Genomic DNA, 26011 nt, shown 5'->3' with positions numbered 1-26011 from the left:
CCAAACACAGTGTATCTTCATTGTTTATCACTGACACAAGTAAAACCACCAGCTAGCCGGGATCCATCCAACACCGCGCCTTTAACATTACTGTGGCTTGTGCAGGAAGTGCAGGCTCTTGAACCTCTTGCCTGAGCTGTTCGAACACGTGAATCCTTACCAACTGGATTTTGAATCTGCTTCACGGGCTCGTATTCCCAGTATACAAGGTGATTGTGGATATTGACTCCGCGCCTCCAGAATACAATAATACGCCTCCATATATCATAGTAAAAAAAAAAAAAAGTGCTTAAAAGTAAAGAAGCCAAATTAATCCCCTTCCCCCAACGATCTTGGGGGACCTGCGTGAACTCGGGGTATTTGGGTGGGGGAGCATATTTAAACTACTCCAACCGAACTTTACGACCTGGTCTCACATGCGTGGGCTAATGGCTAACTAAGCGTAATAGTATCAGGTAAAGGTGCGTGTTCTAAAAAAAAAAAACACGCATGGTGGACCTGGTCTCACATGTGTGGACTAATGGCGAACTAAAAAGTAACCACGCATGGTGGACCTGGTCTCACATGTGTGGACTAATGGCTAACTAAGTGTACCATCGCTAACCAAGCGTACCATCGGTAATAGTATTAGGTAAAGGTGCGTGTTCTAAAAAAAAAATAACCACGCGTGGTGGACTGGTCTCACATGCGTGGGCTAATGGCTAACTAAGCGTACCATCGCTAACCTAGCATACCATCGGAAATAGTATTAGGTAAAGGTGCGTGTTCCATAAAAAAAATAAAAATAACCACGTGTGGTGGACCTGGTCTCGCCTAGCGTATCATTGCTAACCGGATCGTTGGCAACGCTGCTCATATTGCAATGCCGTTGCCATGTAAACACATCGTCCGTATGTATAATATGCCCTTAAGTACAATATGGAGGCGTAATGTCGTATTTTCGAGGTGCGGAGTGATTTTCAATAATTACCTTGCGTGGTTTCCGTACATTGTAAAAAAAAAAAACGGAATGTATGAAATTTCCCTACATCTAAGTAACTGTAAGGAATTTCCCTACATCTAAGTAATTGTAAGGAATTTCCCTACATCTAGGGTATTTTTCAACCCCTCATAACTCAAAAACTATGCATTTGCGACGCATTTCATGTTTACCACTGCATTCCCCGAAGTCTCAATGGCCCCCTAGCCAATTTTGGTTGCGAGGGGTGAGTATGGGCAAACACTAGAATAATACCTTTAATTGATTATAAAATATCAAAGTTAACAATGACAATAATTTTCCATTTTTTTATAAAAAAATAATAGTCCATGATCTTCAGAAAATAAATACTTCAACAACAGGAATTCTAACTTTTCCTCAAGGGTTTGCAACCCCCTGGAAATTACTATCCCCCCCCCCCTAGGGGGCGACTCCCCCAGTTTAAGAACCCTTGATTTAGAGGGACCCACAACTAAACTTACCAAACTGCTGCTTAGTTTATTGCAAAAGTTGATCAGAAATACAGGTGACTGAAGGGTAATGGTGACTGGACACGACCGATGCCACAAACATGAACACACTAAGCGGAGAGAAGTGTCCTGTTGTCACCCCCACACCTGTACCTGCCGAGTGCCTCGCCCCTCCCCTCCTCTGGCGCCTACAACCATGATCATATACAGCTAATACATGAGCTAAGATGAATGGGTGGAACTGAATACGCATGACACAAGAACACATGAGGAAAACAAAAAAAAGTAATCTCGCAAGTATTGCGCTAAACTCTTCCCGCACCTACATAGCTTAATGTTATACTGGTAAATCGATAAGCAACGATGAATGGATAGAAGTGTATACGTATAACACAAGAACATATATAGGAAGATAAAAAGTTGCGTGTCTCGTTGAGTCGTGTTCTTCTCGCACCAAAAAACATAATTCAAAGTCAAGTGATAGGCGAAGATGAGCGGGAGGGACTGAATACGTATACTGAACAAGAAAACACGAAGAGGAGGGAAAAAGTTGCAAATGAGGATACAGGAAGGGGTTAAAAAGTTGTCTGTCTCTTAATTACTGTGTCCCCGTGTCTCCCCGCGCCGTGTCTCACCTTCCAGGACGAGTACACCTTGTTCATGCGCCGGAAGAAGGCGTCCTTGTCGATGGAGATGGACATGGCTCCCCGCACCCGTGTCCTGGGCCTGGCAGCTTCAACACACGCAACACAATACACACAACACACCGGGAAATGGCGCGAGAAAAACAACCTCCTCTTCCTCTTCTTCTTCTCCGCCGCGCCGCCGCCACCTGAGCCTCGCCATGCGCAACCTTTTTTTTTCCTCTCTCTCTCGCTCTCTTCCTCTTCTTTTGACCTCTATCACCTTGTATCACTTCTTGGGTCTTCCTCCTCTTTTCTGCTTACGGGCACACTCGTTACGCAGTCAATATCTATATATATATATCCCCCACTTTTTTTCGGTATTTCGTACGTTGGGGATATTTTTTGACCTGTTAATAATTAAACGCTTTCTATCAGTTCTTGGGTCTTCTTCCTCTTAATCCTCTTTTCTGCTTACTGAGACACTCGTTACCCAATGAATTATGAATCTATCCCCCATTTTTTTCGGTATTTCGTTTGGGGATATTTTTTTGACCTGTTATAACCCTTTCTATCACTTAATTCTTGGGTCTTTCTCCTCTTAATCCTCTTTATTGCTTACTGACACACTCGTTACGCAATGAATATATCCCCCATTTCATTTCATTTCATTTCGTTGGGAATATTTTTTTATAACCCTTTCTATCACTTTAATTCTTGGGGTCTTCCTCCTCTTAATCCTCTTTTCTACTTACACACTCGGTACGCCATCAATCTATCGGCCCCCACTATTTTTTAAAACCTGTACCGCTTTGTTTCACTTCTTAATTGGGTCTTCCTCCTCTTAATTAATCCTCTTTCTGCTTACTGACACACTCGTTACGCAATCAATCTATCTCCCACTAAATTTTCTTACCTGTTAATTAACGCACTTCTTGGGTCTTAATTCCTTCTCTTAATTAATCCTCATTTCTGTTTACAGACACACTCGTTACGCAATCAATCTCTCCCCCACTATTTTTTTTTTTACCTGTAATTACGCTTTGTATCACTTTTTGGGTTCTCCTTTTATTGTTCCTCGATCTTTTATTTATAATTCTGCTTACTCACCCATTTTGCTTTTCAGTGGCGCTTGTCTTCCCTATCTCACTATTGTACACTAGTAGGCCTATATCCCTCTATTTTTTCTCTAATAAACTTTATCAATCTCCATTTTTTTTTTTTGGGGGGGGGGGTTGTTTTACCTATATCGCTTCGTGGGTCTCCCTTTGAGCTTATTTACATCCCTTTTCAATATTCTTTTCTCTCTCAACAATGACAATCAGTCTATACGTAGCCATGTGTAACCTCTTTTCTTTAATTCTTTCTTCCCCTGATCATTATTCTTTCTCTTTCAATCAGTGACAATTAATGAGGCTGGCCATGTGCAACCTTCTTTTTATCCTTTTCATTATTTTCTCTCGGCACCAGCAATTATATCACACCGGCAGCAAATTGCGTTTATTAATTATTTCATTATATATCTGTTTGTTCCTCTTTAAGCATCCTTCTTTGTCTCTATTATCCACTCCTCTCATAATTTCCTCCTCTATCAACAATGACAAGGAGCCTCACAGTAGCTACTCCAACATTATATATTTTCTTCATCCGTTTCATTACTCTATCAACCCAGTAGCAGCGGGTATCATGTTTCTTAATGGTCCTTCTAACCGCGAAAAATGAGAAAAAACACCCCTCACACAAACCATTTCATAATATATATCAAAGCATTTGTGATCAGATTATGTATCATCTATTTTGGGGGGTTAAATTTATATCATGGCACAAATTTGGCCTGTCGCTGCTACACGGTAAAGCCACAAATTTGGCCCGACATTGCTACCGGGTTAAGAATGACCAGTTTGTCTTTAACCTGACTATTCAATGGACAAGATATATAGTTTTGTTTTATACTTCACTCGTGCACTGCCATATGTATGATACGTTCTGGATAAGGAGTGGCTCTCCCGTCATGCTGGTCGCGGGTTCGATCCCCGGCTGCCTGGGATTGAACCCGTGACCAGCGTGACGAGAGAGCCACTCCCTACCGAATCGGCCAAAGAGGTAACCCCCTGGCTAAGTGGGTTATGGGAGGCTCGTTCATCATGCCGTCACCGCACTGCACTAGCTCCAATACAGGGCAAGGGATTCCTCAAATCTCCACACATTTTCAGCCCATGATGCAGAGCTGAATCTCCAGGTAAATATCAGAGGCAACACGGAGAGGACCAATCATACACATAAAACTTTTGAGACATCTTACTTAATCTATTCCTATATACATAAGTTACAAAATATTTATCTTCTTTCACTAGGTTACTATGATGAGCATTTATACAGTCATACACATTTAACTTTCAGTAATGTTACTTAATCACTTCCTATACAGAGATGAATAAAAAATATGGCCTTGCCCTATCCCATCACTTTATCATCATGAGCACTTGAACATTTCTACATCTTTAGCTCATTACTTATAATCTATTCCTATTCATAACTTCACAAAACCTGGCATACTACTCCTATTCATAACTTCACAAAACCTGGCATACTATTCCTATTCAAACTTCACAAAACCTGGCATACTACTCCTATTCATAACTTCATAAAACTTGGCATATTATTCCTATTCATAACTTCACAAAACCTGGCATACTACTCCTATTAACAACTTCACAAAACCTGGCATACTATTCCTATTAATAACTTCACAAAACCTGTCATACTACTCCTATTAACAACTTCACAAAACCTGGCATACTACTACTATTCATAACTTCACAAAACCTGGCATACTACTCCTATTCATAACTTCACAAAACCTGGCATACTACTCCTATTAACAACTTCACAAAACCTGGCATACTATTCCTATTCATAACTTCACAAAACCTGGCATACTATTCCTATTCATAACTTCACAAAACCTGGCATACTACTCCTATTAACAACTTCACAAAACCTGGCATACTATTCCTATTAATAACTTCACAAAACCTGGCAAACTACTACTATTCATAACTTCACAAAACCTGGCATACTACTCCTATTAACAACTTCACAAAACCTGGCAAACTACTCCTCTTTATAACTTCACAAAATCTGGCATACTATTCCTATTCATAACTTCACAAAATCTGGCATACTACTCCTATTCATAACTTCACAAAACCTGGCATACTACTCCTATTCATAACTTCACAAAACCTGGCATACTACTCCTATTAACAACTTCACAAAATCTGGCATACTACTCCTATTAACAACTTCACAAAATCTGGCATACTACTACTATTCATAACTTCACAAAATCTGGCATACAACTACTATTCATAACTTCACAAAATCTGGCATACAACTACTATTCATAACTTCACAAAACCTGGCATACTACTCCTCTTTATAACTTCACAAAATCTGGCATACTACTCCTATTCATAACTTCACAAAATCTGGCATACTACTCCTATTCATAACTTCACAAAATCTGGCATACAACTATTCATAACTTCACAAAATCTGGCATACTACTCCTATTTATAACTTCACAAAATCTGGCATACTACTATTCATAACTTCACAAAATCTGGCATACTACTCCTATTTATAACTTCACAAAATCTGGCATACTACTATTCATAACTTCACAAAATCTGGCATACTACTCCTATTCATAACTTCACAAAATCTGGCATACTACTATTCATAACTTCACAAAATCTGGCATACTACTCCTATTTATAACTTCACAAAACCTGGCATACTATTCCCATTCATAACTTCACAAAATCTGGCATACTACTCCTATTTATAACTTCACAAAATCTGGCATACTACTCCTATTTATAACTTCACAAAAGCTGGCATACTACTCCTATTCATAACTTCACAAAATCTGGCATACTACTACTATTAACAACTTCACAAAACCTGGTATACTACTCCTATTCATAACTTCACAAAATCTGGCATACTACCAAGTTTCCCAATCAGCTTAGTCTGAGGTCATATGCCGTGGTTAATATCACAGTAACAAACACTATTTTAACTTGAAAAAAAAATAATAATAATAAATAGATAAAAAAATAGTAAATAGAGGATCAAATACATACCCAAGTATCACAATCTTTACCACAAAGCAACTCCTTTTGTCCTCTTACCACGAGAAGCATGTTTGGGGACTTTTTATTTTCCTATGGCTCTTGGACTGCCTGCCTCCTCTTCCTGAACCAGAAACCTCCTACCTTCTTATACACCACCAGAGGCAGGTATGCAATTCAAAAGATATCACTATCATACATGACAAATCTCAGTTGCATTACATTTACACTCTTAATTTTCCTCCACCCTGGTGCTAAGAGGACTTGACGACCAGAGGGTTGGAGACTCTGAAGATGTTGGGCAGCATGGAGGCCAAGTGCTGGAAAAGCTCTTCAGAAATGCCCTGTAATGAAAACCATGCATTAGGACTTCTGTGGTATTGGAGGAAGAGGAGGAGGAGGAAACATGGTCCATGGATGATGCAGATGAAAACACTTTGGTGTGTACATTCAGTTTACTCCTGTTGCAACAGAGTCACAGTCAATGTGATTCTTAAAGGAGTTCATAGTTTGTACAGTAACTACTTCTACTATGGTCCATTTCATTCCGTCTGTCCACTCGCGAACGTAAATGTGGCACCTGGGCATTGTCAGTTCATTATTGCGTGAAGCTCAACAGTTTATTTTTGGTTCTATTATTGAATGTTTGTGTATACACAGAACCCTCAAACCCTCTTATATAAACCACAAACATACTGACTTGCATCGATAATCTACCGTACATGCACGTGAAAAGACAAGCTTGTATCCAACAGTTTATTAACATCATACCCAAATGATCTATGGCCTTTCAAATCACTGATTTCTATTATATAAGAGATCAGTGTTTCAAAATTACTATAATTCATCTCATTGCAGGCACATAAAATAACATCAGGGTCTGCAAGTGCCTATACATCAGGAATTTTGATAATTCGTTGCATGTAAATAACATGGTAGTACTCTAAATAGCCTAGCATCACAATCAAAAGTTATTATTTACTATTTCATGTTATTTAGAATAATAATCCTTATTTACATGCAGTAAATTATTACAATACCCTTTACTTGCAGTTGCAGAGTCAGATGTCTTGTAATGTACCTGAAATGAGATGAATTATAGGCATTTGAAAGGCCATAGATAGATTGTTCGAGTATGATCTGACTATACTGTTTGATATAATCTTGTCTTTTCGTGTGCTTGTATGGTAGACTATCGATGCATATCGCCTTGTTTGGGATTTATAAGGACTTAGTTTTTTTTGTACACCTAAACATAACTTGAATATCAATCACAACAATTGATTTTCACATATTCAAGAACTAGAAATGCGCAGGTGCCACATCCATGTAAATTCCACCTTTGTTGATAAACAGATGAAATAAAACAGACAATAGGAGTTGGTGGATGACTTGGATTGAGATGAAACTCCCACCAATGTCTTTCTATTGCCTCAGTTGAATAGGCAGGCTGTTATTCTAGTTCTTGAGTTGGTTTGTAAATCAGAAAACTTGGAATGATGGACATTGCTGAACTTTTTCAGGTATACTTGAAAACCTGAATGCTGTGAGTGGCTGAAGTATTTGCTGTTTAACCCTTTCACACACCACGACGCAATTCGCGTCAAAACGGAATCGTCTACATCTGAGCTTTTGACTCAAATCGCGTCAAAAACTTTTAAAAATTTGCCCAAAAATAAGGTATCTTTCAAAATTGCGTCAATTTTTTTTGTGTCAAAGATCCAAGTTAGACCTATAAAATAAACTAATTGTCAACTCTCTCGTGCCATTGGATTTAAAGTGATAATTGCCCGTGTTTTAGTTGCCTCTCAGCAGGCGGACTGTGAGCGCGACTGTCGTCCCTTTAATTTTTTTTTTTTTTCAGATTCGGTAAACGTCGCTATTTATTTGCATTTCTTGATATTTTTTTCTTCCATAATGCAGAATAATCTCTTCCAAAACCAATGATATATAATAATGCCAGAAAAAAAAAAGAAAACTTGTGGGTGAAATTGATAACACGATAAAAATTTTCGCCGCACGGTCAGGCCATTCTGCGAGGCCCCCGAGGGAGCCCTGGACGGATGTCGCAGTGGAAAAAGAAACTTATTAAACTTTTGGTGCGTGAAAGGGTTAAGTTCTTTCAACAACAGCAGAGAAAAGTTGTTGGGTACTGTTGACTTGTTCATGATCCAGATACCTTTCCACATCCTGGAGGAGGAGGAATAGAGGAGAATGGAGGAGAGCCATAAAACTCAGGAAGAGTGAAAATGGACGTTAAACGAAATGATGATGATGATCCTGGAGGAGGAGGAGGAAGATGGGGAGAAGGAGGAGGAGGTGACAAAATATTCTGGGACAGGTTTCAGTTCTGGTGGGGAAAGAACAGATAAAAAAGGAAGCCTATAGTAGCTATGTTAATAGACAATTACTGATAAATAAGTTCACACCTTAAAAGAAAACAGTGTGCATGCATGCACGTTTGAGTGTGTGAGTATGCATGTATGCATCAGAGGCACCAATTAACATCCTGACCCCACCTTGGGCACGAGGAACTGCATGTTCTTCATCTCAGCACCGCCCCATGAAGACATCTCCATCATGAAACCCTTGATGCACTTGTACACCAGCTCAGCACGTTTCTGACACCACGACATGGTCATTTCCTGGCAATGGGGAAAAAATGTAAAATCATTAACCCCTTCAATACGGTGACGCTGACATTGGCGTCACTGTTGACGTCACCGTATGGAGAGGGTTAATCCTTTTCTAAACCTCTTAATCCTTTTCCATTTTCTCTTAATCTCTTCTAAACCTTTTAAGAGGAAATGGAAGAGGTTTAGAGGAGGATCAAGAGATTTAAAAGAGGATTAATCCACTTCCATTTCCTCTTAACCCTTTCTATACTGTGGCGCCGACGTCTGCGTCACCGTATGGAAAGGGTTAAAGGGAAAATAAAGTAGAAGGTATTCTAGATATTCACAAAAACTGTAAACTCTGCTGGCTGAGTGAAGGAGTCAACATAAAAGTGTTGGAAAAGCTCACCTCCGACATAGTGTTGGTCAGGAGTAGAGGAATGGTGAGGGTGGTGATGTCCCCCAAACACGCCACCTATAATACAAAAGTTATGTCATGTAGACAGCTCAGTTGCATGCTAAAGATATGCATGTGTATATGTGTGAACGGGGGGTTATGCTACATTACTAGGCTAGGTTAGGTTAGATTACATTGCTTGGTAGGGTTAGATTACTGTTATGGTGGGAGTTGCCACTTCTCAAAGAATATGAGAAATTGATTTAGTACTCAAAATGAATCCTTTTACAAACAAACCACCCAGACTATCAAGATGCTAGCCCAACTCTTTACTGCTGAGCCAAACCCTATAGCCTGAGGCCTTCAGAGTCCTTATCTAAACCTTACACCATTACATGGCTTTCCTTCTCCCATTTAGATTGGCTTTCTTTGTTCACTGACTTTCTTAAGTTACTAATCTTACATTTTCTATGGCAGTGCAACCTGAAACCCTCTGAGAAAATGAGAGCCATCCATTTCTGGCCCCAACTGGGGAGACATACACAAGACAAGACACACACTTCTAAGCCACCACTTTCACCACTTATTAAAGCGCATGAGAAATTGTTTTATTCGGGGTAAATCTTTCCCTGACAAACTACTTGGGATTTGAGCCTGGGCCCTTGAGATGCAAGGTGGACTGTGATGTTGAGCCAAAGAGGTACCTTATGGCTCAAGGCTTTCGGAGTCCTTATCCTAAGCCAATGCAAGAGATGAAGGAAAAATCTAATTATAAGGAAATCTGCACCAGGTTGTACCTTAAGAACATTCCTGAGGCCAAGGATGACTGGGTGTCGGGAATTAATGTCAGTGGTGTGTAGGGTATCATCCACCACCATGTGGAACATCACATGGACATCTGCCAGGTTGGAGTGGCGGGTGATGTAGAAGTCCCCGGCCTTGAGGTGTTGTGGAACTGGTGGCGGAGGCTGGGGATGGAGGCTGAGGTGAGTTGAGTGGGGTGAGACAGTGGGGGACAGTAAGGAGAGCATAAGGGAATGAAGGCATGTATGGTTGCCTCTAGGCTCTTCATAATCTCACTGGTATAAAGAGAAAGGTAAAGAATACTATATGCCTTTTTTGCACTGTCAATCCTCTCTCTGTCTGTCAGTCAGCTGGAAGATAATTATGATCTCTCTCTTTTTAGTAGCATCTCACCACAGGGCAGACTCACAGGGGCATCGTCATCACAGTCGTACTGGGGTGGCGGGTGGTCGCGCCGCCACTGCACCACTTGTGGCACCGTGTTGCGTATTGCCTCCAGTTGGTCCTCAAGGTCAACGAAATGCAGCTCGGTGGACTTCCTACACACTCGCCCAAAGTCTGTCCACCAATAAATTATAATGTATTTAAGATCATTGCTGTTTCGTGGTATTTCATAATTACAGTACGTACAAAGCTACATTCAATACATTTAATTAATAATATTCTGGCATAGAGCAATAAAGATTATGTAAAGCTAAACAGTTTATATGTAATGAGTAAAGTTAAAATTAATGAGCAAAATTATATGAAGAAAAAGGACATTGTGTTGTGTGACACTAAAAAAACTGAGGAACAAGTGAGAAGAAAGAAAAAAATATATAAAATCAAGCAAAATGACTAGAGTTGAGGGCTGGAGCTCAGAGCTGCACACTGGGCTTCAACCTGTGTCTCTGAAGCTCCCCTATGGTTCAAACAGGCATGGCATTGGAGGAATGTGCTATATTTTGGAACACCAATGACTGGGTTATGTGATCAGTGATAGATTTAGAATTATCACTACTTTGGGTAATTTCATCATCACAATACACGGATACACTTAAGTCACTGTTGTTTTGGATTATTTATCAGTGCAGGGCAACTTATGATCACGGTCATTTTGGTAATTTAGTCATCACTAGTATATATCACTACTGTTGGTTGATATTTTCATAACAGTAACTCTGTTTTCAATACAAACAGGAACAAAAGCAGGAAAATGGTTAAAAAAAGTCAAACAGAAAAAAAATGTCCAAATAATCAGGAAAATGTTAGTCAGTAAAGTTTGCCATTGAAAACAGGAAATGGCTAAATTTGGAGGGAAAAGCTGTCCAATGACACTGGAAAATGGCTACAGTCAAGGATAGGAGTGGCTGCCTAATGAAACAAGAAAGTTACAGTTAGTTGGAAGAGACAAAATTGCCAAATGAAACAGGAAACTTATTAGTTAGACATGTAAAATTTGTCCAATGAAAGAAAAAAAGAAAATTTGCCCAATGAAAGAGAAAAATAATAACAGTAGGAGGAAAGATTTACTCAAAGAAATAAGCCGGTTATACTGTCTTTTACATTGTTTCCAGACCCTGACACCAGATATCATTAAAGAAGTATACAGTACAGCATACAGTGTGTAGGTTTATTTTCTACCCGTCTCCCCGGACATACAAAACCTGCTATGGGAGTCTTTACCTCTCTTGATGCCTGTGTAGGTGTTGATGCGATCGTCAACAAGCAGCACGAGTCCATTAAGGTTGTGAGAGTACAGGCTCATTGATGTCTGGATTCTCTGAGGTGGGATGTCACTGGAAATTTTGTGTAGGTTAGTCAGGAACTGTATACATCATGAAGGGTTTTCAGAAAGAGCACTTCTGTGAGACTAAGACGACAGATAAAAAAGAAAAGATGCAGTTTTCAGTAGCATTTACTAGGAAGAATCTAATGAATTTAAAAGCAAGTTAGTAAGATAAAGTAAGGGTAGTATAAAGATTAAATAAAAACTTGTGAGGTAAAGAAGAGGTAGGATTGCAATGAAATAAAGATGTTGAATTGAAATGTAGATCTTGTGAGGCAGAGTTAGATTAGTGTGAAGATGAATCAAAGATGAACTAAAATAAAAGAAACTTGAGTGGCAAAGTTAGTGTGAATATGAAATAAAGATGAAGTGAAATCAAAAGTTTCTGCAGTAAGATTTATGCAAAAATTAATAAAAAACTATAATAAACATGAGGTTAGTGTAAGAAAACCTGACTATTTTCATCCCAGTAACTTTACCTATCGAAACCAATAAAATAATAATAATATACAATTGAAGCAGAGATTGAGGTAATGATTAGGTTAGTAGAAAGATGAAATGAGGATAATAACAGGTGTAATAGAGCTAGTAAATTGACCTCTCGTTTGGCCACTCCTCTTCACTCTTTTTTATAGGAGCAGTGATTTGTGTTTTTGTTTTTCATTATTGTTTTCTTTTTTTTCCCTTAACCCGGTAGCAGCGGGGATCATGTTTCTTAATGGTCCCTCCAAGCGAGAAAAATGAGAAAAAATCACCCCTCACACAAACCATTTCATAATATATATCAAAGCATTTGTGATCAGTTTATGTATCATCTATTTTTGGGGGTTTATATCATGGCACAAATTTGGCCCGTTGCTGCTACATGGTAAAGCCACAAATTTGGTCTGGCACTACTACCAAGTTAAGCGGTTTTCTTTACCGTAAAAAAAAAAAAAAAAGCCTACCTGACTCACCTTACATTATGAGTTGAGTATTTACACAGTTGGAGGGCATCGGCAGAGAGGAGACGCAAGTTGTGCATCTGCTTCATCTGTGCGCCAAGGTGGATAGTGAAGCTCTCCTCTTGGCTGGGCTCCGTAGCCTCCACCAGCACTGTCTCCGACTCGCCCTTGATAAAGTCTCTGAGGATGCAATGATATGAACTAATAAGTGATGAAGAAAAAATAGGAAACAGAAGGGAGATGGGAAATAGAGAAACGTATCAAAGAGAAGTGGAAAAAATGAGGTATCAAGAGATAGGAAGAAGGGAAACATACCAAAGCATTGTAAAGAAAAAATAAGACAAATCAAATGGAGATGGGGAAAAACTAAGAGGAGAAAAAAATGAAACAAGTGAAAATTAAATGAAGAAATATTGAGGCAAACAAAGGAGATAAGGAAAAATATGAGACAAACCTAAAGAAAATGTGGGATAAAATGAGACAAACAAAAGAGATTAGCCAAAAAGATGAATAAAAATGAGATGAAGAAATATTTGAAACACCAAAACAATAAATAAAAAATAGAAATACAGTAATCCCTCGTTTATCGTGGGGGTTAGGTTCCAGAATCCCCCGCGATAGGCGAAATCCGCGAAGTAGCGACCTTATATTTATTTTATTATTTATATAATTTGTATATTATATTTTATATATATTACTTATATAAGCACACATATCTCTGTGAATCTCGCCTCAGCCCGTGTGAACAAGGTCACCCAACCACTAGTTTCTCAAGAGATTCAAAGTCGGCTACATTTCACGGGAAACTCATCAAAATTCTAGTCTGAAACTCAGTCACCAACATGTTGGTTACTCGTGTGGTCAGTAAGTTGTGATCACAAGAAGCTGTTTGGTTTAGTAGCTATCCACATGTTTATTCCAGCATGCAAAGAGTTCCAAGAAACTAGATAAGCTTGGAGTAATCATGTTGAGCAAGTTTGGGACTTTAGTCTTGTTCAAGTGTAGTCATTGCCTCATCCTGTCCGGGTCCTCACTGCCAACCTCTCGAGCATTTAACGGTAGCAAGCTGTAACACACTCTCCCTTTGTCTCCAAGCTAACCATTGACGAACCAAGAAATGATGCGGTCGCTGAGCCAATCAGTGCCCAGGATACAGAACACAGTGCTCTGGTTGGTCGCCTCCCATCCATCAGCCAATAGTGTGCCGTGTACGATCACACGTGGGCAAACTAGCTCAAGCGGAAGTGCCTGTAGCTGCGTTTTACATACGTACAAGTCTTTGTCTACTCATCTGTTGTATGCTACGTATTTTATTTCAATTTAATATTCTTTTAATATGTTCTTATTGATACTTACTTAATTTTTTTTATGTTGTTTACATTTTTTTAGGCTACAAAATGCTTCTTTTAACGCAAAATAAGTAAAATAATAAAAAAATATTAAAATACCTCTATAATGCAAAATCCCGCGATATAGCGAAAAATCCGCGATATGAAACTAAATATTTACAATTTAAAAATCCGCGATACAGCGAGACCACGATCTGGCGAGGGATTACTGTATATAGATGGTGAAAAAAAACCAAAGACTAGAAAACAACAAAGAAAAAACTAAAGCAGTAACCTCCAAAAAGTAGAGAAGACAACCAAAAATAGATGGAGAGAAAATCACAAAAATAAATAATAAGCTATATGCCACATTAGATCATTACTTTCAGGATCATCTCTCCTTCCGAAATTGACCTCTCTTCAACCACTCCTCTTTACTCTTTTATATATGAGCAGTGATTGGGGGGCTTTTTTTTTTTTTTTTTTTTTGCCCTTGAGCTGTTTCCTTTACTGTAAAAAAAATAATAAAAAAAAAAAATAAATAAATAAATAAAATAAAACTGGCATGTCCTTGCAAAGCCCAGTATATAACCATCGCCGGTTACTTGGGTGTGACGGGCGTGGAGGCTTCCCGCCCAGCAAAGGACTCTTCCACAAATGACTTGAAATCCCTCTTCTGGTCCTCCCGTAGCACAGAGATGGAGGAGTCCCACTGAACCTCAAGCAACTGTGAGTCTTCCAAGTGCCGTGCAGCCAAGTTGTTGACATCATCATCCGTCAGCTGCAGCCCGACCTTGCTCACGGTGCTGCTCATCTCCTGTGTCTGTCTGGAGGAAGCCAAGCATTAATTTCTCTGTGCCAATATCATTTACCCACCAACCTTGTGATGCACACTGTTGTAGTGGTGTGGTGCCCATTTTGGAGGGCTGTGAAGGGTGAGGTACACAATGTGTGCTGTTTATCTCATGAATGTACAGGGAACTCAACTGAGAGGCTTATTAGTATTGCATTGAATCAAGGGTTATAGTCAAACCATTTCAAAGAGTCCGCTGAGGCGCTGGCTTCCACGAGTCCTTTCCTCCCCTCTGCTCTGCCACACAGTCCCAACACCTATCTCTTCTTCTCATATGTTAGCTATAGGTAACATATGAGAGGAAAAAATAGATGTTGGGACTATGTGGCAGAGCAGAGGGGAGGAAAGGACCCGCGGAAGTCAACACCTCAACGGACTCTCTCAAATGGTTTGACTATAGCAAGTCATATTATACAGAAATATTGACTCAGCCTGAACAAGTATAGAGTGGCCAAAAAAGAGGTCAATTTCGGATGGAGCAAAAATTCAATTGGGAATGCCTCTACTCTCTATGAATAAGAATAAGAATACAAAGAAATACTGGGAATTTGAATGCATAGTATATGAATACATCATGAAATTTATTCATCAATGCTTTTCATAAAAAAAACTATAAAAAAAACTATCTCAACATAGTACAAAGTATACTGTACTTAAGTTATCAAATGGTGAAGCAACTTAATGAGAGGCTCCAATCTAGCCAGGGATGTTTGGTAAGCCTACTTGTTAGTAGGAGTGAGTAATCAGTTCCAAGGAACTTCAGGTCAAGTGGAGTTCCTATATTTGCATGGCAGAAGAAATTCAAATGCTGCAGCTGAAGGATGCTCACCTTTCACTGATCTCTCGCAGAGCTTCTTCCCGCTGAGCTACCACAGAGCTCATGGCCCATGCAAAGGAGTGTTCCAGGCCCAGCATGGTGCCCACAGTTGGGGAGTGGACCAGCGAGTGGTACATGGCTGCCAGTAACTCATTCTCACAAAATTCAGCTTCCTGTTTCTTGCTAAGCTGTGAAGGCAAAACATGAATAAATATAGGCTGTACATTTGCTTTCATGATGACTTATTTAGTTTAGAGGTATAATATAATAAGATGGATGGACACACCACATGCAACTCTTATATAACTCATTTTCACTGTGCATGTGGTGTGTCAGAATGGGATGGAGAAAGTACTGAAAGTGTGTAGGAGCGCTTTGGTATGGGTGTGACAGCGAAAGAAGTGGGTGATGCATGGTGCATTGAGATGGTTTGGACACGTGATGAGAATGGGGGAGAATGAATTCGTGAAGAGAGTGTATGAGGGAAGGATTGAGGGAGGGGGTGTCAGGGGAAGACCACCTGTGAAGTGGATCAATAGGGTGAGGGGGTATTGGAGCAAGAGAGTTGGAAGTAGCAGGATTGAATGTGCTGAGAGGGAGTGCCAGAACAGGGAGAGGTGGAGATACATCTGCTGCAGCCACTAGGGCCCCTGGAGGGAAGTTCCTGTGAGGGAGCAAGGCGTCGGAGATATAGATAGATAGAATATGGATGGATCCTACCAGAGGGTGCTAAGATAGGAAGGCAGCCTGCATGGACACTTGCTTGAAGGGGATGGCATCATAGGGTGGATGAAGCAATGTGCCTCCTGATGAATGCTTCCAATTAATGACTGATATATTCTAAAATCTTTTTGTAAAGCTAATATTCAGTGCAGTCTTACTGGAAAGAATTATTCAGCATATGTGCTTCCTAATAGTTTTGATAACTTATTCTGTGTAGTTTTGCATGGAAACAAAATTCACATCTACATTCTAATAGCAAATATATCTAATATGTTTTACATAACAGTATTACCTGAGAAATATCATAATTGCATCTAAATTCAGATAGCTTTGAAAAATTTGATATTCTAAACCATATTAACACATTGCCTGCGATATGCGCCACTGGTGGTACAACATGCGCTCACAACTATCGCGTGTTGCGCCACTGGTGGTACAACATGCGCTCACAACTATCGCGTGTTGCGCCACTGGTGGTACAACATGCGCTCACAACTATCGCGTGTTGCGCCACTGGTGGTACAACATGCGCTCACAACTATCGCGTGTTGCGCCACTGGTGGTACAAATGCCTATTTCTTCACTTTTATCTTCTCTCTCTCTCTCTCTCTCTCTCTCTCTCTCTCTCTCTCTCTCTCTCTCTCTCTCTTTTACAAATTATAAAAAAATATCACTGCTGTGCGCAGTGGCAGTATCGTAACCAATGAGGTTCATTCGAGGTGCGTTTTGCTGCCTATGCGTAGAGCTCCCTTGTTTAGGGTATTGGGAAAGGAGCAATATGGCTACCCTCTGACTGGGAAGGTAGCCTACCCCATCCTCACCTTCACGTGGCGCGCACCGTTACTATACCCTGGGGTATAGTAACTGGGGGGCAGCGACCATCAGCTGCTTTGTTTTAATCCTTTTAGCCTTGACAAGGAGCAAGACTCCATAACATTACATTGGACTGGCCACCCATCGGTGGCCTCTAATACTTTTATCGAGTTTTTAGAGGCAGGAGCGATGGCCAGAGGGCGGCAGAAGAGAAAGGAATGTACGAGACTGGTGTCCATTAATGTGAATGGTTTAGGTGGTGAGGAAAAGAGGAGAGTGATGATTGAAAATTTTGTAAATGGTAGAGTGGATGTGTTGGGAGTGAGTGAAACACATATTCGAGGAACTGGTGTGAGTGATGGTAGAGAGGGTACGTGGGAGGGTGTGCCTGGGGGGGCTGTATGGACGGGGATGGATGAGAAGTACTGAGGCAGGAGTAAGGAAAGATGTGCTATTGTGATGTCTGAAAGAGTGTGGAATGGTGTGACTGATTATGGTTGGAAGGGATCAAGAATTGTGTGGGTGAAAGGAAAAGTAGGTTTAGAAAAGTATGCATGGGTGTGTAACTGTGTATTTATGCACCAGTAAATGTGAAAAGTAAAAAAGGACTGAGAGAAAGGGAAGCTGTTTGGGATGGAGTGAATACATGTCTGAAGAGTTTTGAGAAAGAAAGGAAACTCATTATGATGGGAGATATGAATGCTAAAGTGGGTGATGAATGTGTGATGGATGTGGTGGGAAAATGGGGGATACCAGGGAAAAATGAAAATGGAGAGTGCCTGGTGGATGTCTGTGCTGAGAGGGGAATGTTCCTAGCAAACACCTTCTTTCAGCACAAGAATATCCACCAATACACATGGAGGAGGGGAGAAGATAATGAGCAGAAAGGATTGATTGATTATGTGTCAGTAGATGAAAGGCTTAGAAAAGATATTTGTGATGCGAAGGTAGTAAGAGGAATGTTTGATGGATCTGACCATCTTGCAGTGCTGGCAAAGTTAAAGCTGAAAGAAAAGTGGTGTTTGAAAAGAAAGGTGAAGTAAAAAAGGAAATACTGTAGATAGAAAAGTTACAGGAGAAATAAATAAACGAGAGTATAACCATGAAACGGCAGAGGCCTTAAGTGAAAAATGGGAAAGTGTAAAAGATAATACAAATATTGAAAAAGTTTTTGGAACATTTAAAGAAATAATGGTAACTATAACAAAAAAAGTGTTAGGGATGAAAGTGGTGAGAGATGGAAAAAGAAAAGGAAATTCATGGTGGACAGAAGAGATAAGGAGGATAGTAAAAGAGAAAAGGGAACTTTTTAAGAAAACTCAAGAAAGAAATGTCTGAACAAGTAAAAAGGGAAAGGAAAAAGAAATATAGAGAATGCAAAATGAAATTAAAACAAGCAATAAAAGAAAGTAAGAAGAGAGTTGATGAAGACTTTGGAAAAAGACTAAGTGAAAAATATAAAGGGAACAGGAAATCATATTGGAAAGAAGTAAAAAACAAAAGAAATGCAGAAAATATCTCCTCAAGTAAAATAAATGAAGTTATGGATGAGAATGGAAAGATGTTGAAAGACGGGGAAGCTGTGAAAGAGATGGAGAGAATATTTCAAAAACTTAATGAATTTTGAGGATGGACGTCCAGCAGCTGTAACAGCAGCAGTTTTGAGTAGAGGTAGAGGAGGAGTATATGAAGAAAGAAGTATAACATATGAAGAAGTAAATCAGGCAATAAAAAGATTAAAAAATGGAAAGGCAGCAGGAATTGATGGAATCACAGCAGAAATGTTGAAGTGTGGAGGAGATGAAGTCGTGAAATGGATGGTCAAGATATGTGAAGTAGCATGGGAGGGGGGGGGGGCAGCATACTGGACGAAAGCCATCATTGTCCCAGTTTACAAGGGGAGGGGCAGGAGAGGGGAATGTGGGAGCTATAGAGGTATAAGTCTCCTGAGTATACCCAGAAAGGTATATGGAAAAGTCATAATAGAGAGTGGCAAAGACTTACAGAAGAGAAAATCAGTGAAGAACAAGGAGGCTTCAGGAAGGGATGGGGATGTGTGGATCAGATATTTTCCTTCAGGATGGTAGGAGAAAAAATAATAGCAAAAGGAAAGAAACTATACGCTGCCTTCATGGATTTGGAAAAAGCTTATGACAGAGTCGATTGGATTGCATTGTGGGATGTTTTAAAGATTTATGGTGTGGGAGGAAAACTGCTTAGTGCAATAAAGTCTTTCTATGAGGATGCATCTGCATATGTCAAAATTACTGGAGAAATAAGTGAACATTTTGAGATAAAAGTGGGCTTAAGACAAGGGTGTGTCATGTCACCATGGTTGTTCAATATTTATATGGATGGTGTTATTAGAGAAATGAAGGTCAAAGTTGGAGAAGTTGGAGTAAGAATGTTCGATGAGGGAAGGAAGTGGGTACTAAATTCGATACTGTTTGCTGATGACACGGTGCTCATTGCAGAAAATGAAAGTGACCTACAGAATTTGGTCAGTGTTTTTGATAGTGTCTGTACAAGGAGAAAGCTGAAAGTAAATGTCAACAAAAGTAAAGTGATGGTTTGTGAGCGAAGTAGAAGTGAGGTCGTAGATTTTGTATACCCATATAGAGTGGGAATTGAATTTGAAAAAGAATGCAAAATAATTTTGAATGGTGAAGAAATGGAGGAGGTCAATGAGTTTAAGTACCTTGGATCAGTTATGTGTAAGCATGGTGGTACGGAGGGAGAGATAAGAGAAAGAGCATTGCAAGGAAGAAGGGTGGTAGGGTCTTTGGGACGAATCATGAATGGCAGAAGTGTGAGCATGGAGGTAAAGAGGAATTTGAGAAATACAATAATAGTACCAACCCTCACATATGCAAGTGAAACGTGGGTCTGGAATGAAAGTCAGATGTCTAGAGTGCAGGCAGTGGAAATGAGTTATTTGAGGAGTGCTTGTGGTGTGAGTAGAATGGATGGAATGAGTAATGAAAGTGTGTACGAGCGTTTTGGAATGCGTCACAGGGGTGAAGGGAAGAAGTGAAGCGACAGACTTTAAAGTGTTTTGGCCACATGGAGCGAATGGAGGAGAGTAAGATGACCAGAAGGGTGTATGTGAGTGAGATAGAGGGAGGGAATGCTAGAGGATGACCTCCAGTGAAATGGAGGGATAGGGTGCAAGAGTATGTTAGGGAGAGGAGGAAAGATCTTTGAGAAACTTTGATCAGGCAAGGAGGGAGTGTCTGGATAGAGAAAGTTGGAAGCTCTTCTGCCGTGGCCATCCCCTGGTGGGAGCTCCTAGGAGCAGGCGTCGATGAAATGATGATGATGATTTTATTATTTCAAGTACACAAATTTTCAATTGAAAAATTTCATACATATTTATATTTTTAATAGCACAAAATCCATTTAATTTTGTATTACACCACAACATCTGAATTTATGGCTGTAAAATAATAACTCCTCACAAAGGAAACAACTATTCTTGGTAGAAAAATAATAAATAAATAAAAAGACAGTGAAAAGGGTATACAATACACCATCAAGCATCTCATAAAAAAGATCAGATGTATGAGTAGATCTTCCACCCACTGTACCTCTTTATATAAATAATACATATCCTGTAGCATTTACTAACCCAAGTTTCTGAAGGCCAGGATATAGTTGCATAGTTCCATGCAGTTGTAAAAAAAAAAAAAAAAAAAAAAAAAAAAAAAAAACTGAGCCAGACTTACTTTAATTCTTTCAATGGGAATGTGTCTCAGCAAAGCATGTTATGCATAAGTGAGGTTTACTTTCACATTGAAAACAAAAAGTTGACACTCTTTTTGCTTTAGCCCTTGCAATCTGAAAGCCCTCATTCAAAGAAATCTTTTCCTAACAGCCACGGCATCTTTTCCTAGACTTGCACTTTGGGCCATCTGCCTCACCCAGTGTATGGCAGTTCCCATTTCCAGAAACAGTGGCTCTTCATATGTCAATCCCCCCAGTTCTGGAACCATTTTTGTTGCCATCCTTTGTATTCTTTCTAGTTTTTTTTATGTGTTTCTTCTTATGGGGAGACCACAACACCTCTGCATATTCCAATTTTGGTCTAACCATATTGGTTATTAACTTTTTCATCATATCCTTATCCATGTAGTGGAATGCTAATTCTATATTTCTCACCATTTTATACGTATCACCGAATATCCTATTAACGTGATTCTCCGGCTGTTGATTATTTTGTATTGTCATTCCCAGATTTCTCTCTTCTTGAACTTTCTTTAATATTTCTCCCTTTCCCATTTTATATGTCCATTTTGGTCTCCCTTCACTCTTTCCCATTTCCATTACATGACATTTCTTCGCATTGAATTTCGTCTCCCATTCCATACTCTATTCCCAAATCTTGTTCAGGTCATCTTGCAGAATTTCACAGTCTTTACTGTTTCTTATATGTCTTAGCAGTTTTGCATTGTCTGCAAACAGGCTCATATAACTGTTTACTCCCTCTGGCATATCATTTACATATACGTACTAGGAAAAGTAATGGTGCCAATACTGATCCTTGAGGCACTCCACTCTCTACAATCCTTCATTCGATTTCATGTCCTTTACCACTGTTCCCATCTTTCTTCCCCTAAAGTAACTTTCCATCCAGTTCTTCATTCTCCCTTTCAATCCCCCTTTATTCTACAGCTTCCATAGCAGTCTTGTATGTGGAACTTTGTCAAACGCCTTCTTCAGGTCCAAGTAAACGCAATCAACCCATCAGTCCCTCTCCTGTATTTTGTCTGTCACTCTTTAGTAAAACCTCAGTAAGTTCATTACACATGAGTGACCTTTTCTAAAGCCATATTGTTTACTTGTGATTATATTATGCTCTTCTAGGAATCTCGTCCATTGTTTCTTAATCACTTTCTCACATATTATATATACTACTGGATACAGGTCTGTAGTTCAGGGGTTCTTCCTTTTTTCCACTTTTGTATATAGGGACCACTTCGGCCCTCCGCCATTCCTTTGGTACTTTACCAGTTGTTATTGAGCATTTTATGATATCATATACCGGTCCAACCAGCTGATTTCTGCATTCTTTCAATATATAACCTGAGACTCCATCCGGTCCTACTGCTTTCATCTCTTCCAGCTCCTCCATCATGTTATATATCTCCTCTTTAGTTACTATGACTTCTTCCATATGAACATTTATCTTGTTATCTTGTGGTTCGTTGAATTGTGATTCTTTTGTAAAAACTTGCTGGAACCTTTTGTTTAGTAGCTGTCATGTCTTTAGGATCTTCGATTATCACATTCCCATCACTCAATCCTTCTATTGGTTGATTTCGGATAAACTACTGATTTCTTCGGTTAAATGAAATGAGAAAGTTTTCGCAAAACTTATGGTTATTTGAATAATTCGGTTAAGAAAATCTCAGATAATAGAGACTTGACTGTATCTACATTTTAACAGCTTCACATCTATATCTTAATAGTTCCAGGTATTCTCATTATATTCAGTCTTATCTGATACCATTATCGATACCATCTCCTTGCAGTGGCTCTACTATTCTGTACAAGAAAATACCGTACATAATAATAATCACTCACTAATATATTTTCTATAAATCTAAAATTAACTGCAGTCTTACCTGGGGAAGAAAAGTAACACCTCTGTTCAAATAGCTTTATATGTCTTATATTCTTTGCAGCCTTACCTGAGAATACTTTGCAGCCCAAGCAGAAGCAGCATCAGTGACAGAAGTGCGGCCTTCCTTTAGTCCCTGGAGCGCTCTCTGGTCCTGCTGGCGGTAGTACTCCTCAGTGCGGTCCTGCAGGAACACTTGAAGCTTCTCACTCAGCTCTGTAACTCACAAAGAGACAGTGAAGGAGCAACAGTGATGAATGAAGGAAAAGCAGACTCAGTTACTTCAAAATCCTCTTATACCTAAAACTCGTTCACTCTCTGGTTGATTTATTTTGAGGTTTGTTGTGGTGTTATTGCTCATTTGGGAGCTCCACTATAGAAAGATTATAAATACATATGTACTTTAGTGTCTTCAGCTAGTGTTTGTGTTGAAACTTCTGGAAAACAAAATACTAGAGGTGCACTTTTTTTCCTAACAATTACAAAACTGTTACCTTACAAACCATGTAAAGTAATTCATCCATCTTATTAGTAACTTGATCAAACTTAGAAAAATAGGATTAGTGATAAAAGTAATAATTTTTATTTTTATCCAGTATTATACCCAATTATGTCTGGTAGCTGACAATATTTGTATTTAAACAGAAATTTACTGGACATTTCGGCAAGTCGCAGCGGCGGTAAATCTTAGGAATAGTGGCTCCTAGTGGGTGCACGTTTAGGGCACGGTGTGGTCGTAATTACAACATTTCTAGCACGTATGACGGGGTTTTGACAAGCGGACAGGCGTGTTTATGTCACAAGGGGTGTATTTTTTCCGCGTGGGCTCTTCCCTTTCTTCACCCCGGAGCTCGCAGTCTCATCGCCCATCGACTTGGAAGAAATTGTGAGGCCAGCGTGGAAAAATACACCCCTTGTGACATAAACACGCCTGTCCACTTGTCAAAACCCCGTCGTACGTGCTAGAAATGTTGTAATTACCACCACACCGTGCCCTTAACGCGCACCCGCTAGGAGCCGCTATTCCAAAGATTTATCGCAGCGGCAATCGTGTCCACCTGCCAAATATCTCATGAACATTGTGTCTGGTGTGGATTAAAAATCTTATTTCCTCTCAGATGATAAGATAATGTGTGGAAGAAACTTTCGGTAAAGATTCGTATTAGGTCTGTGCCAGTATCTCATACTCTACTTTATGAAACATCAGTATCTCTTCATATATCTTTTCTACAAACCTTCAACAGTCATGGAAATGCTTTGAAAATCCAATTCAGGGACTTTTTTTTTACTCTTGAAAATAGGGGATAATGTTTACGGAAGCGCGTTGCCTCCGTAAAATAGCTAAATACGTTGCAGCCGTAAAATAGCTCGCAGAGGGTTTAGGGTCAGGGAGCATATTTAAACTACTCCAACCGAACTTTACGACCTACTAACGGGGGGGCTGCGCCCCCCTCGACCCCCCCTTCTAACCCGGGGGGGGGGGCTACGCTCCCCCCTGAACCCCCCCCACATGTATATGTGACTTATTTCAGCAAGGAGGTATTTCTCGCAACACCGGCTGCACCGTCGCCAGAGGAGGCGACGCGCTTCCGGAAACATTATCCCCTATTTTCAAGAGTAAAAAAAAGTCCTTGAATTGGATTTTCAAAGCATTTCCATGACTGTTGAAGGATTGTAGAAAAGATATATGAAGAGATACTGATGTTTCATAAGGTAGGTAATGAGATACTGGCACGGACCTAAAACGAATCTTAACCGAAACTTTCTTCTTGGTGAGTTTTGATGTTTCACATTTTCTTTTCATTAGCAAATTCCTAGTTTAGGGAAGGGGGAGGGAGCTTCAGGATGGCAGGAAAAGTTAGATTAAGTAAACTCCTAAAACTTACCCAAAGGTTTTGTTCGCCATAGTGAGTAGGGTGTAACTTAGGATGTTTACCATTCCAATTCTTTAATCCGAAAACTGAACTAAAGTTAAGATTCGTTTTAGGACAGTTCCAGTATTTCATTACCTACCTTATGAAACATCAGTATCTCTTCATATATCTTTTCTACAAACCTTCAACAGTCATGGAAACGCTTTGAAAATCCAATGCAAGGACTTTTTTTTTACTCTTGAAAATAGGGGATAATGTTTACGGAAGCGCGTCGCCTCCTCTGGCAACGGTGCAGCGAGAAATACCTCCTCGCTGAAATGTCACATATATATGTGGGGGGGCGGGTTCAGTGGGGGGGCGTAGCCCCTTGGTTAGAAGGGGGGGTCGAGGGGGGCGCAGCCCCCCTGTTAGTAGGTCGTAAAGTTCGGTTGGAGTAGTTTAAATGTGCTCCCCGACCCTAAACCCTCTGCGAGCTATTTTGCAGCTGCGGCGGCTGCAGCGTCGCCGCAGCCGCCGCGCTTTCGTAAACATTATTCCCTATTTTTAAGAGTAAAAAAAAAGTCCTTGAATTGGATTTTCAAAGCGTTTCCATGACTGTTGAAGGTTTGTAGAAAAGATATATGAAGAGATAGTGATGTTTCATAAGGTAGATAATGAGATACTGGCACGGTCCTAAAACGAATCTTTACCCTGAACTAATCCCCACAACCATAATTATTCCACTAAGCACTTCACTGTCGAGAGCTAAATGCAGCAAGTGTATACATTACCACGAACAAGCCTGCTTACTCTACGTGAATCAGCGGGCAGCAGGCCAACTCACCAGTGTGCAGGTAGACAGGGATGTTGTGGTGCAGCACGAGGCGGTGGGCCAGCTCCGCGGGGCACGTGTGGCTGGGCACCGTGACGGGCACGCGGACGTGGATGCTCCGCGCCCCCTGGCCTAGGGTCACTTCGCACACACACTCCTCGCTGCGTGCACTGCCCACCATCTTCACCCACTAGGCTGACCCCGCCCTCTTGGTGTGTCCTGGGCTGTGGCAGGGCTCTCTGGAGGCGCAGACACTCTGGAAGCTGTCCTGGAGCGGCCTGTCAACAAACCGCCGCTTGGAAGGAGGCGGTGTCGGAACTGTCACCTGGGCAGTCAGCGTTGCCAACAGGCGACTCTCAGGAGTACCAACTGCCTTCTTCTTTTGACCTGTAACGCTTTGTATCGCTTCTTAGGTCCTCCTCCTCTCGTTCCT

General features: G+C 40.2%; 2 protein-coding genes across 52 annotated transcripts in view; both read right to left on the bottom strand.

Annotated features, from left to right (window-relative positions):
* Positions 1-2273, bottom strand: part of LOC126983179 (FACT complex subunit spt16-like) — a 35095-nt gene extending 32822 nt beyond the window's left edge. For both annotated transcript variants that reach the window (XM_050835748.1, XM_050835749.1), the window contains exon 1: positions 2085-2273. In XM_050835748.1, coding sequence (XP_050691705.1) covers positions 2085-2150 — 66 coding nt within the window. In that variant the 5' untranslated portion in view covers positions 2151-2273. The remainder of the gene's footprint in view (positions 1-2084) is intronic.
* A 2086-nt stretch (positions 2274-4359) lies between these two features.
* Positions 4360-26011, bottom strand: part of LOC126983176 (protein C12orf4 homolog) — a 21835-nt gene continuing 183 nt past the window's right edge. The window contains exons 1-18 of one of the 50 annotated variants that reach the window (XM_050835687.1): positions 25591-26011; positions 22964-23109; positions 15750-15925; positions 14673-14894; positions 12752-12919; positions 11693-11805; positions 10437-10585; positions 10021-10191; positions 9236-9301; positions 8731-8856; positions 6042-6555; positions 5867-6006; positions 5109-5598; positions 5039-5073; positions 4934-4968; positions 4864-4898; positions 4759-4828; positions 4360-4619 (exon numbers count right to left, since the gene is read on the bottom strand). The exon at positions 25591-26011 is cut by the window's right edge and continues 183 nt beyond it. In XM_050835687.1, coding sequence (XP_050691644.1) covers positions 6466-6555; positions 8731-8856; positions 9236-9301; positions 10021-10191; positions 10437-10585; positions 11693-11805; positions 12752-12919; positions 14673-14894; positions 15750-15925; positions 22964-23109; positions 25591-25759 — 1596 coding nt within the window. In that variant the 5' untranslated portion in view covers positions 25760-26011 and the 3' untranslated portion in view covers positions 4360-4619; positions 4759-4828; positions 4864-4898; ... (3 more) ...; positions 5867-6006; positions 6042-6465. Of the gene's footprint in view, positions 4655-4723; positions 5599-5866; positions 6007-6041; positions 6556-8730; positions 8857-9235; positions 9302-10020; positions 10192-10436; positions 10586-11692; positions 11806-12751; positions 12920-14672; positions 14895-15749; positions 15926-22963; positions 23110-25590 lie in introns of all 50 variants that reach the window. The other 49 variants (XM_050835700.1, XM_050835703.1, XM_050835706.1 and 46 more) reach the window with 49 other exon arrangements.

This window comes from Eriocheir sinensis, chromosome 53, assembly GCF_024679095.1.
Source record: "Eriocheir sinensis breed Jianghai 21 chromosome 53, ASM2467909v1, whole genome shotgun sequence".
In the NCBI taxonomy this organism is placed as follows: Eukaryota; Metazoa; Arthropoda; class Malacostraca; order Decapoda; family Varunidae; genus Eriocheir; species Eriocheir sinensis.
This window is presented reverse-complemented; position numbering and strand designations above follow the sequence as displayed.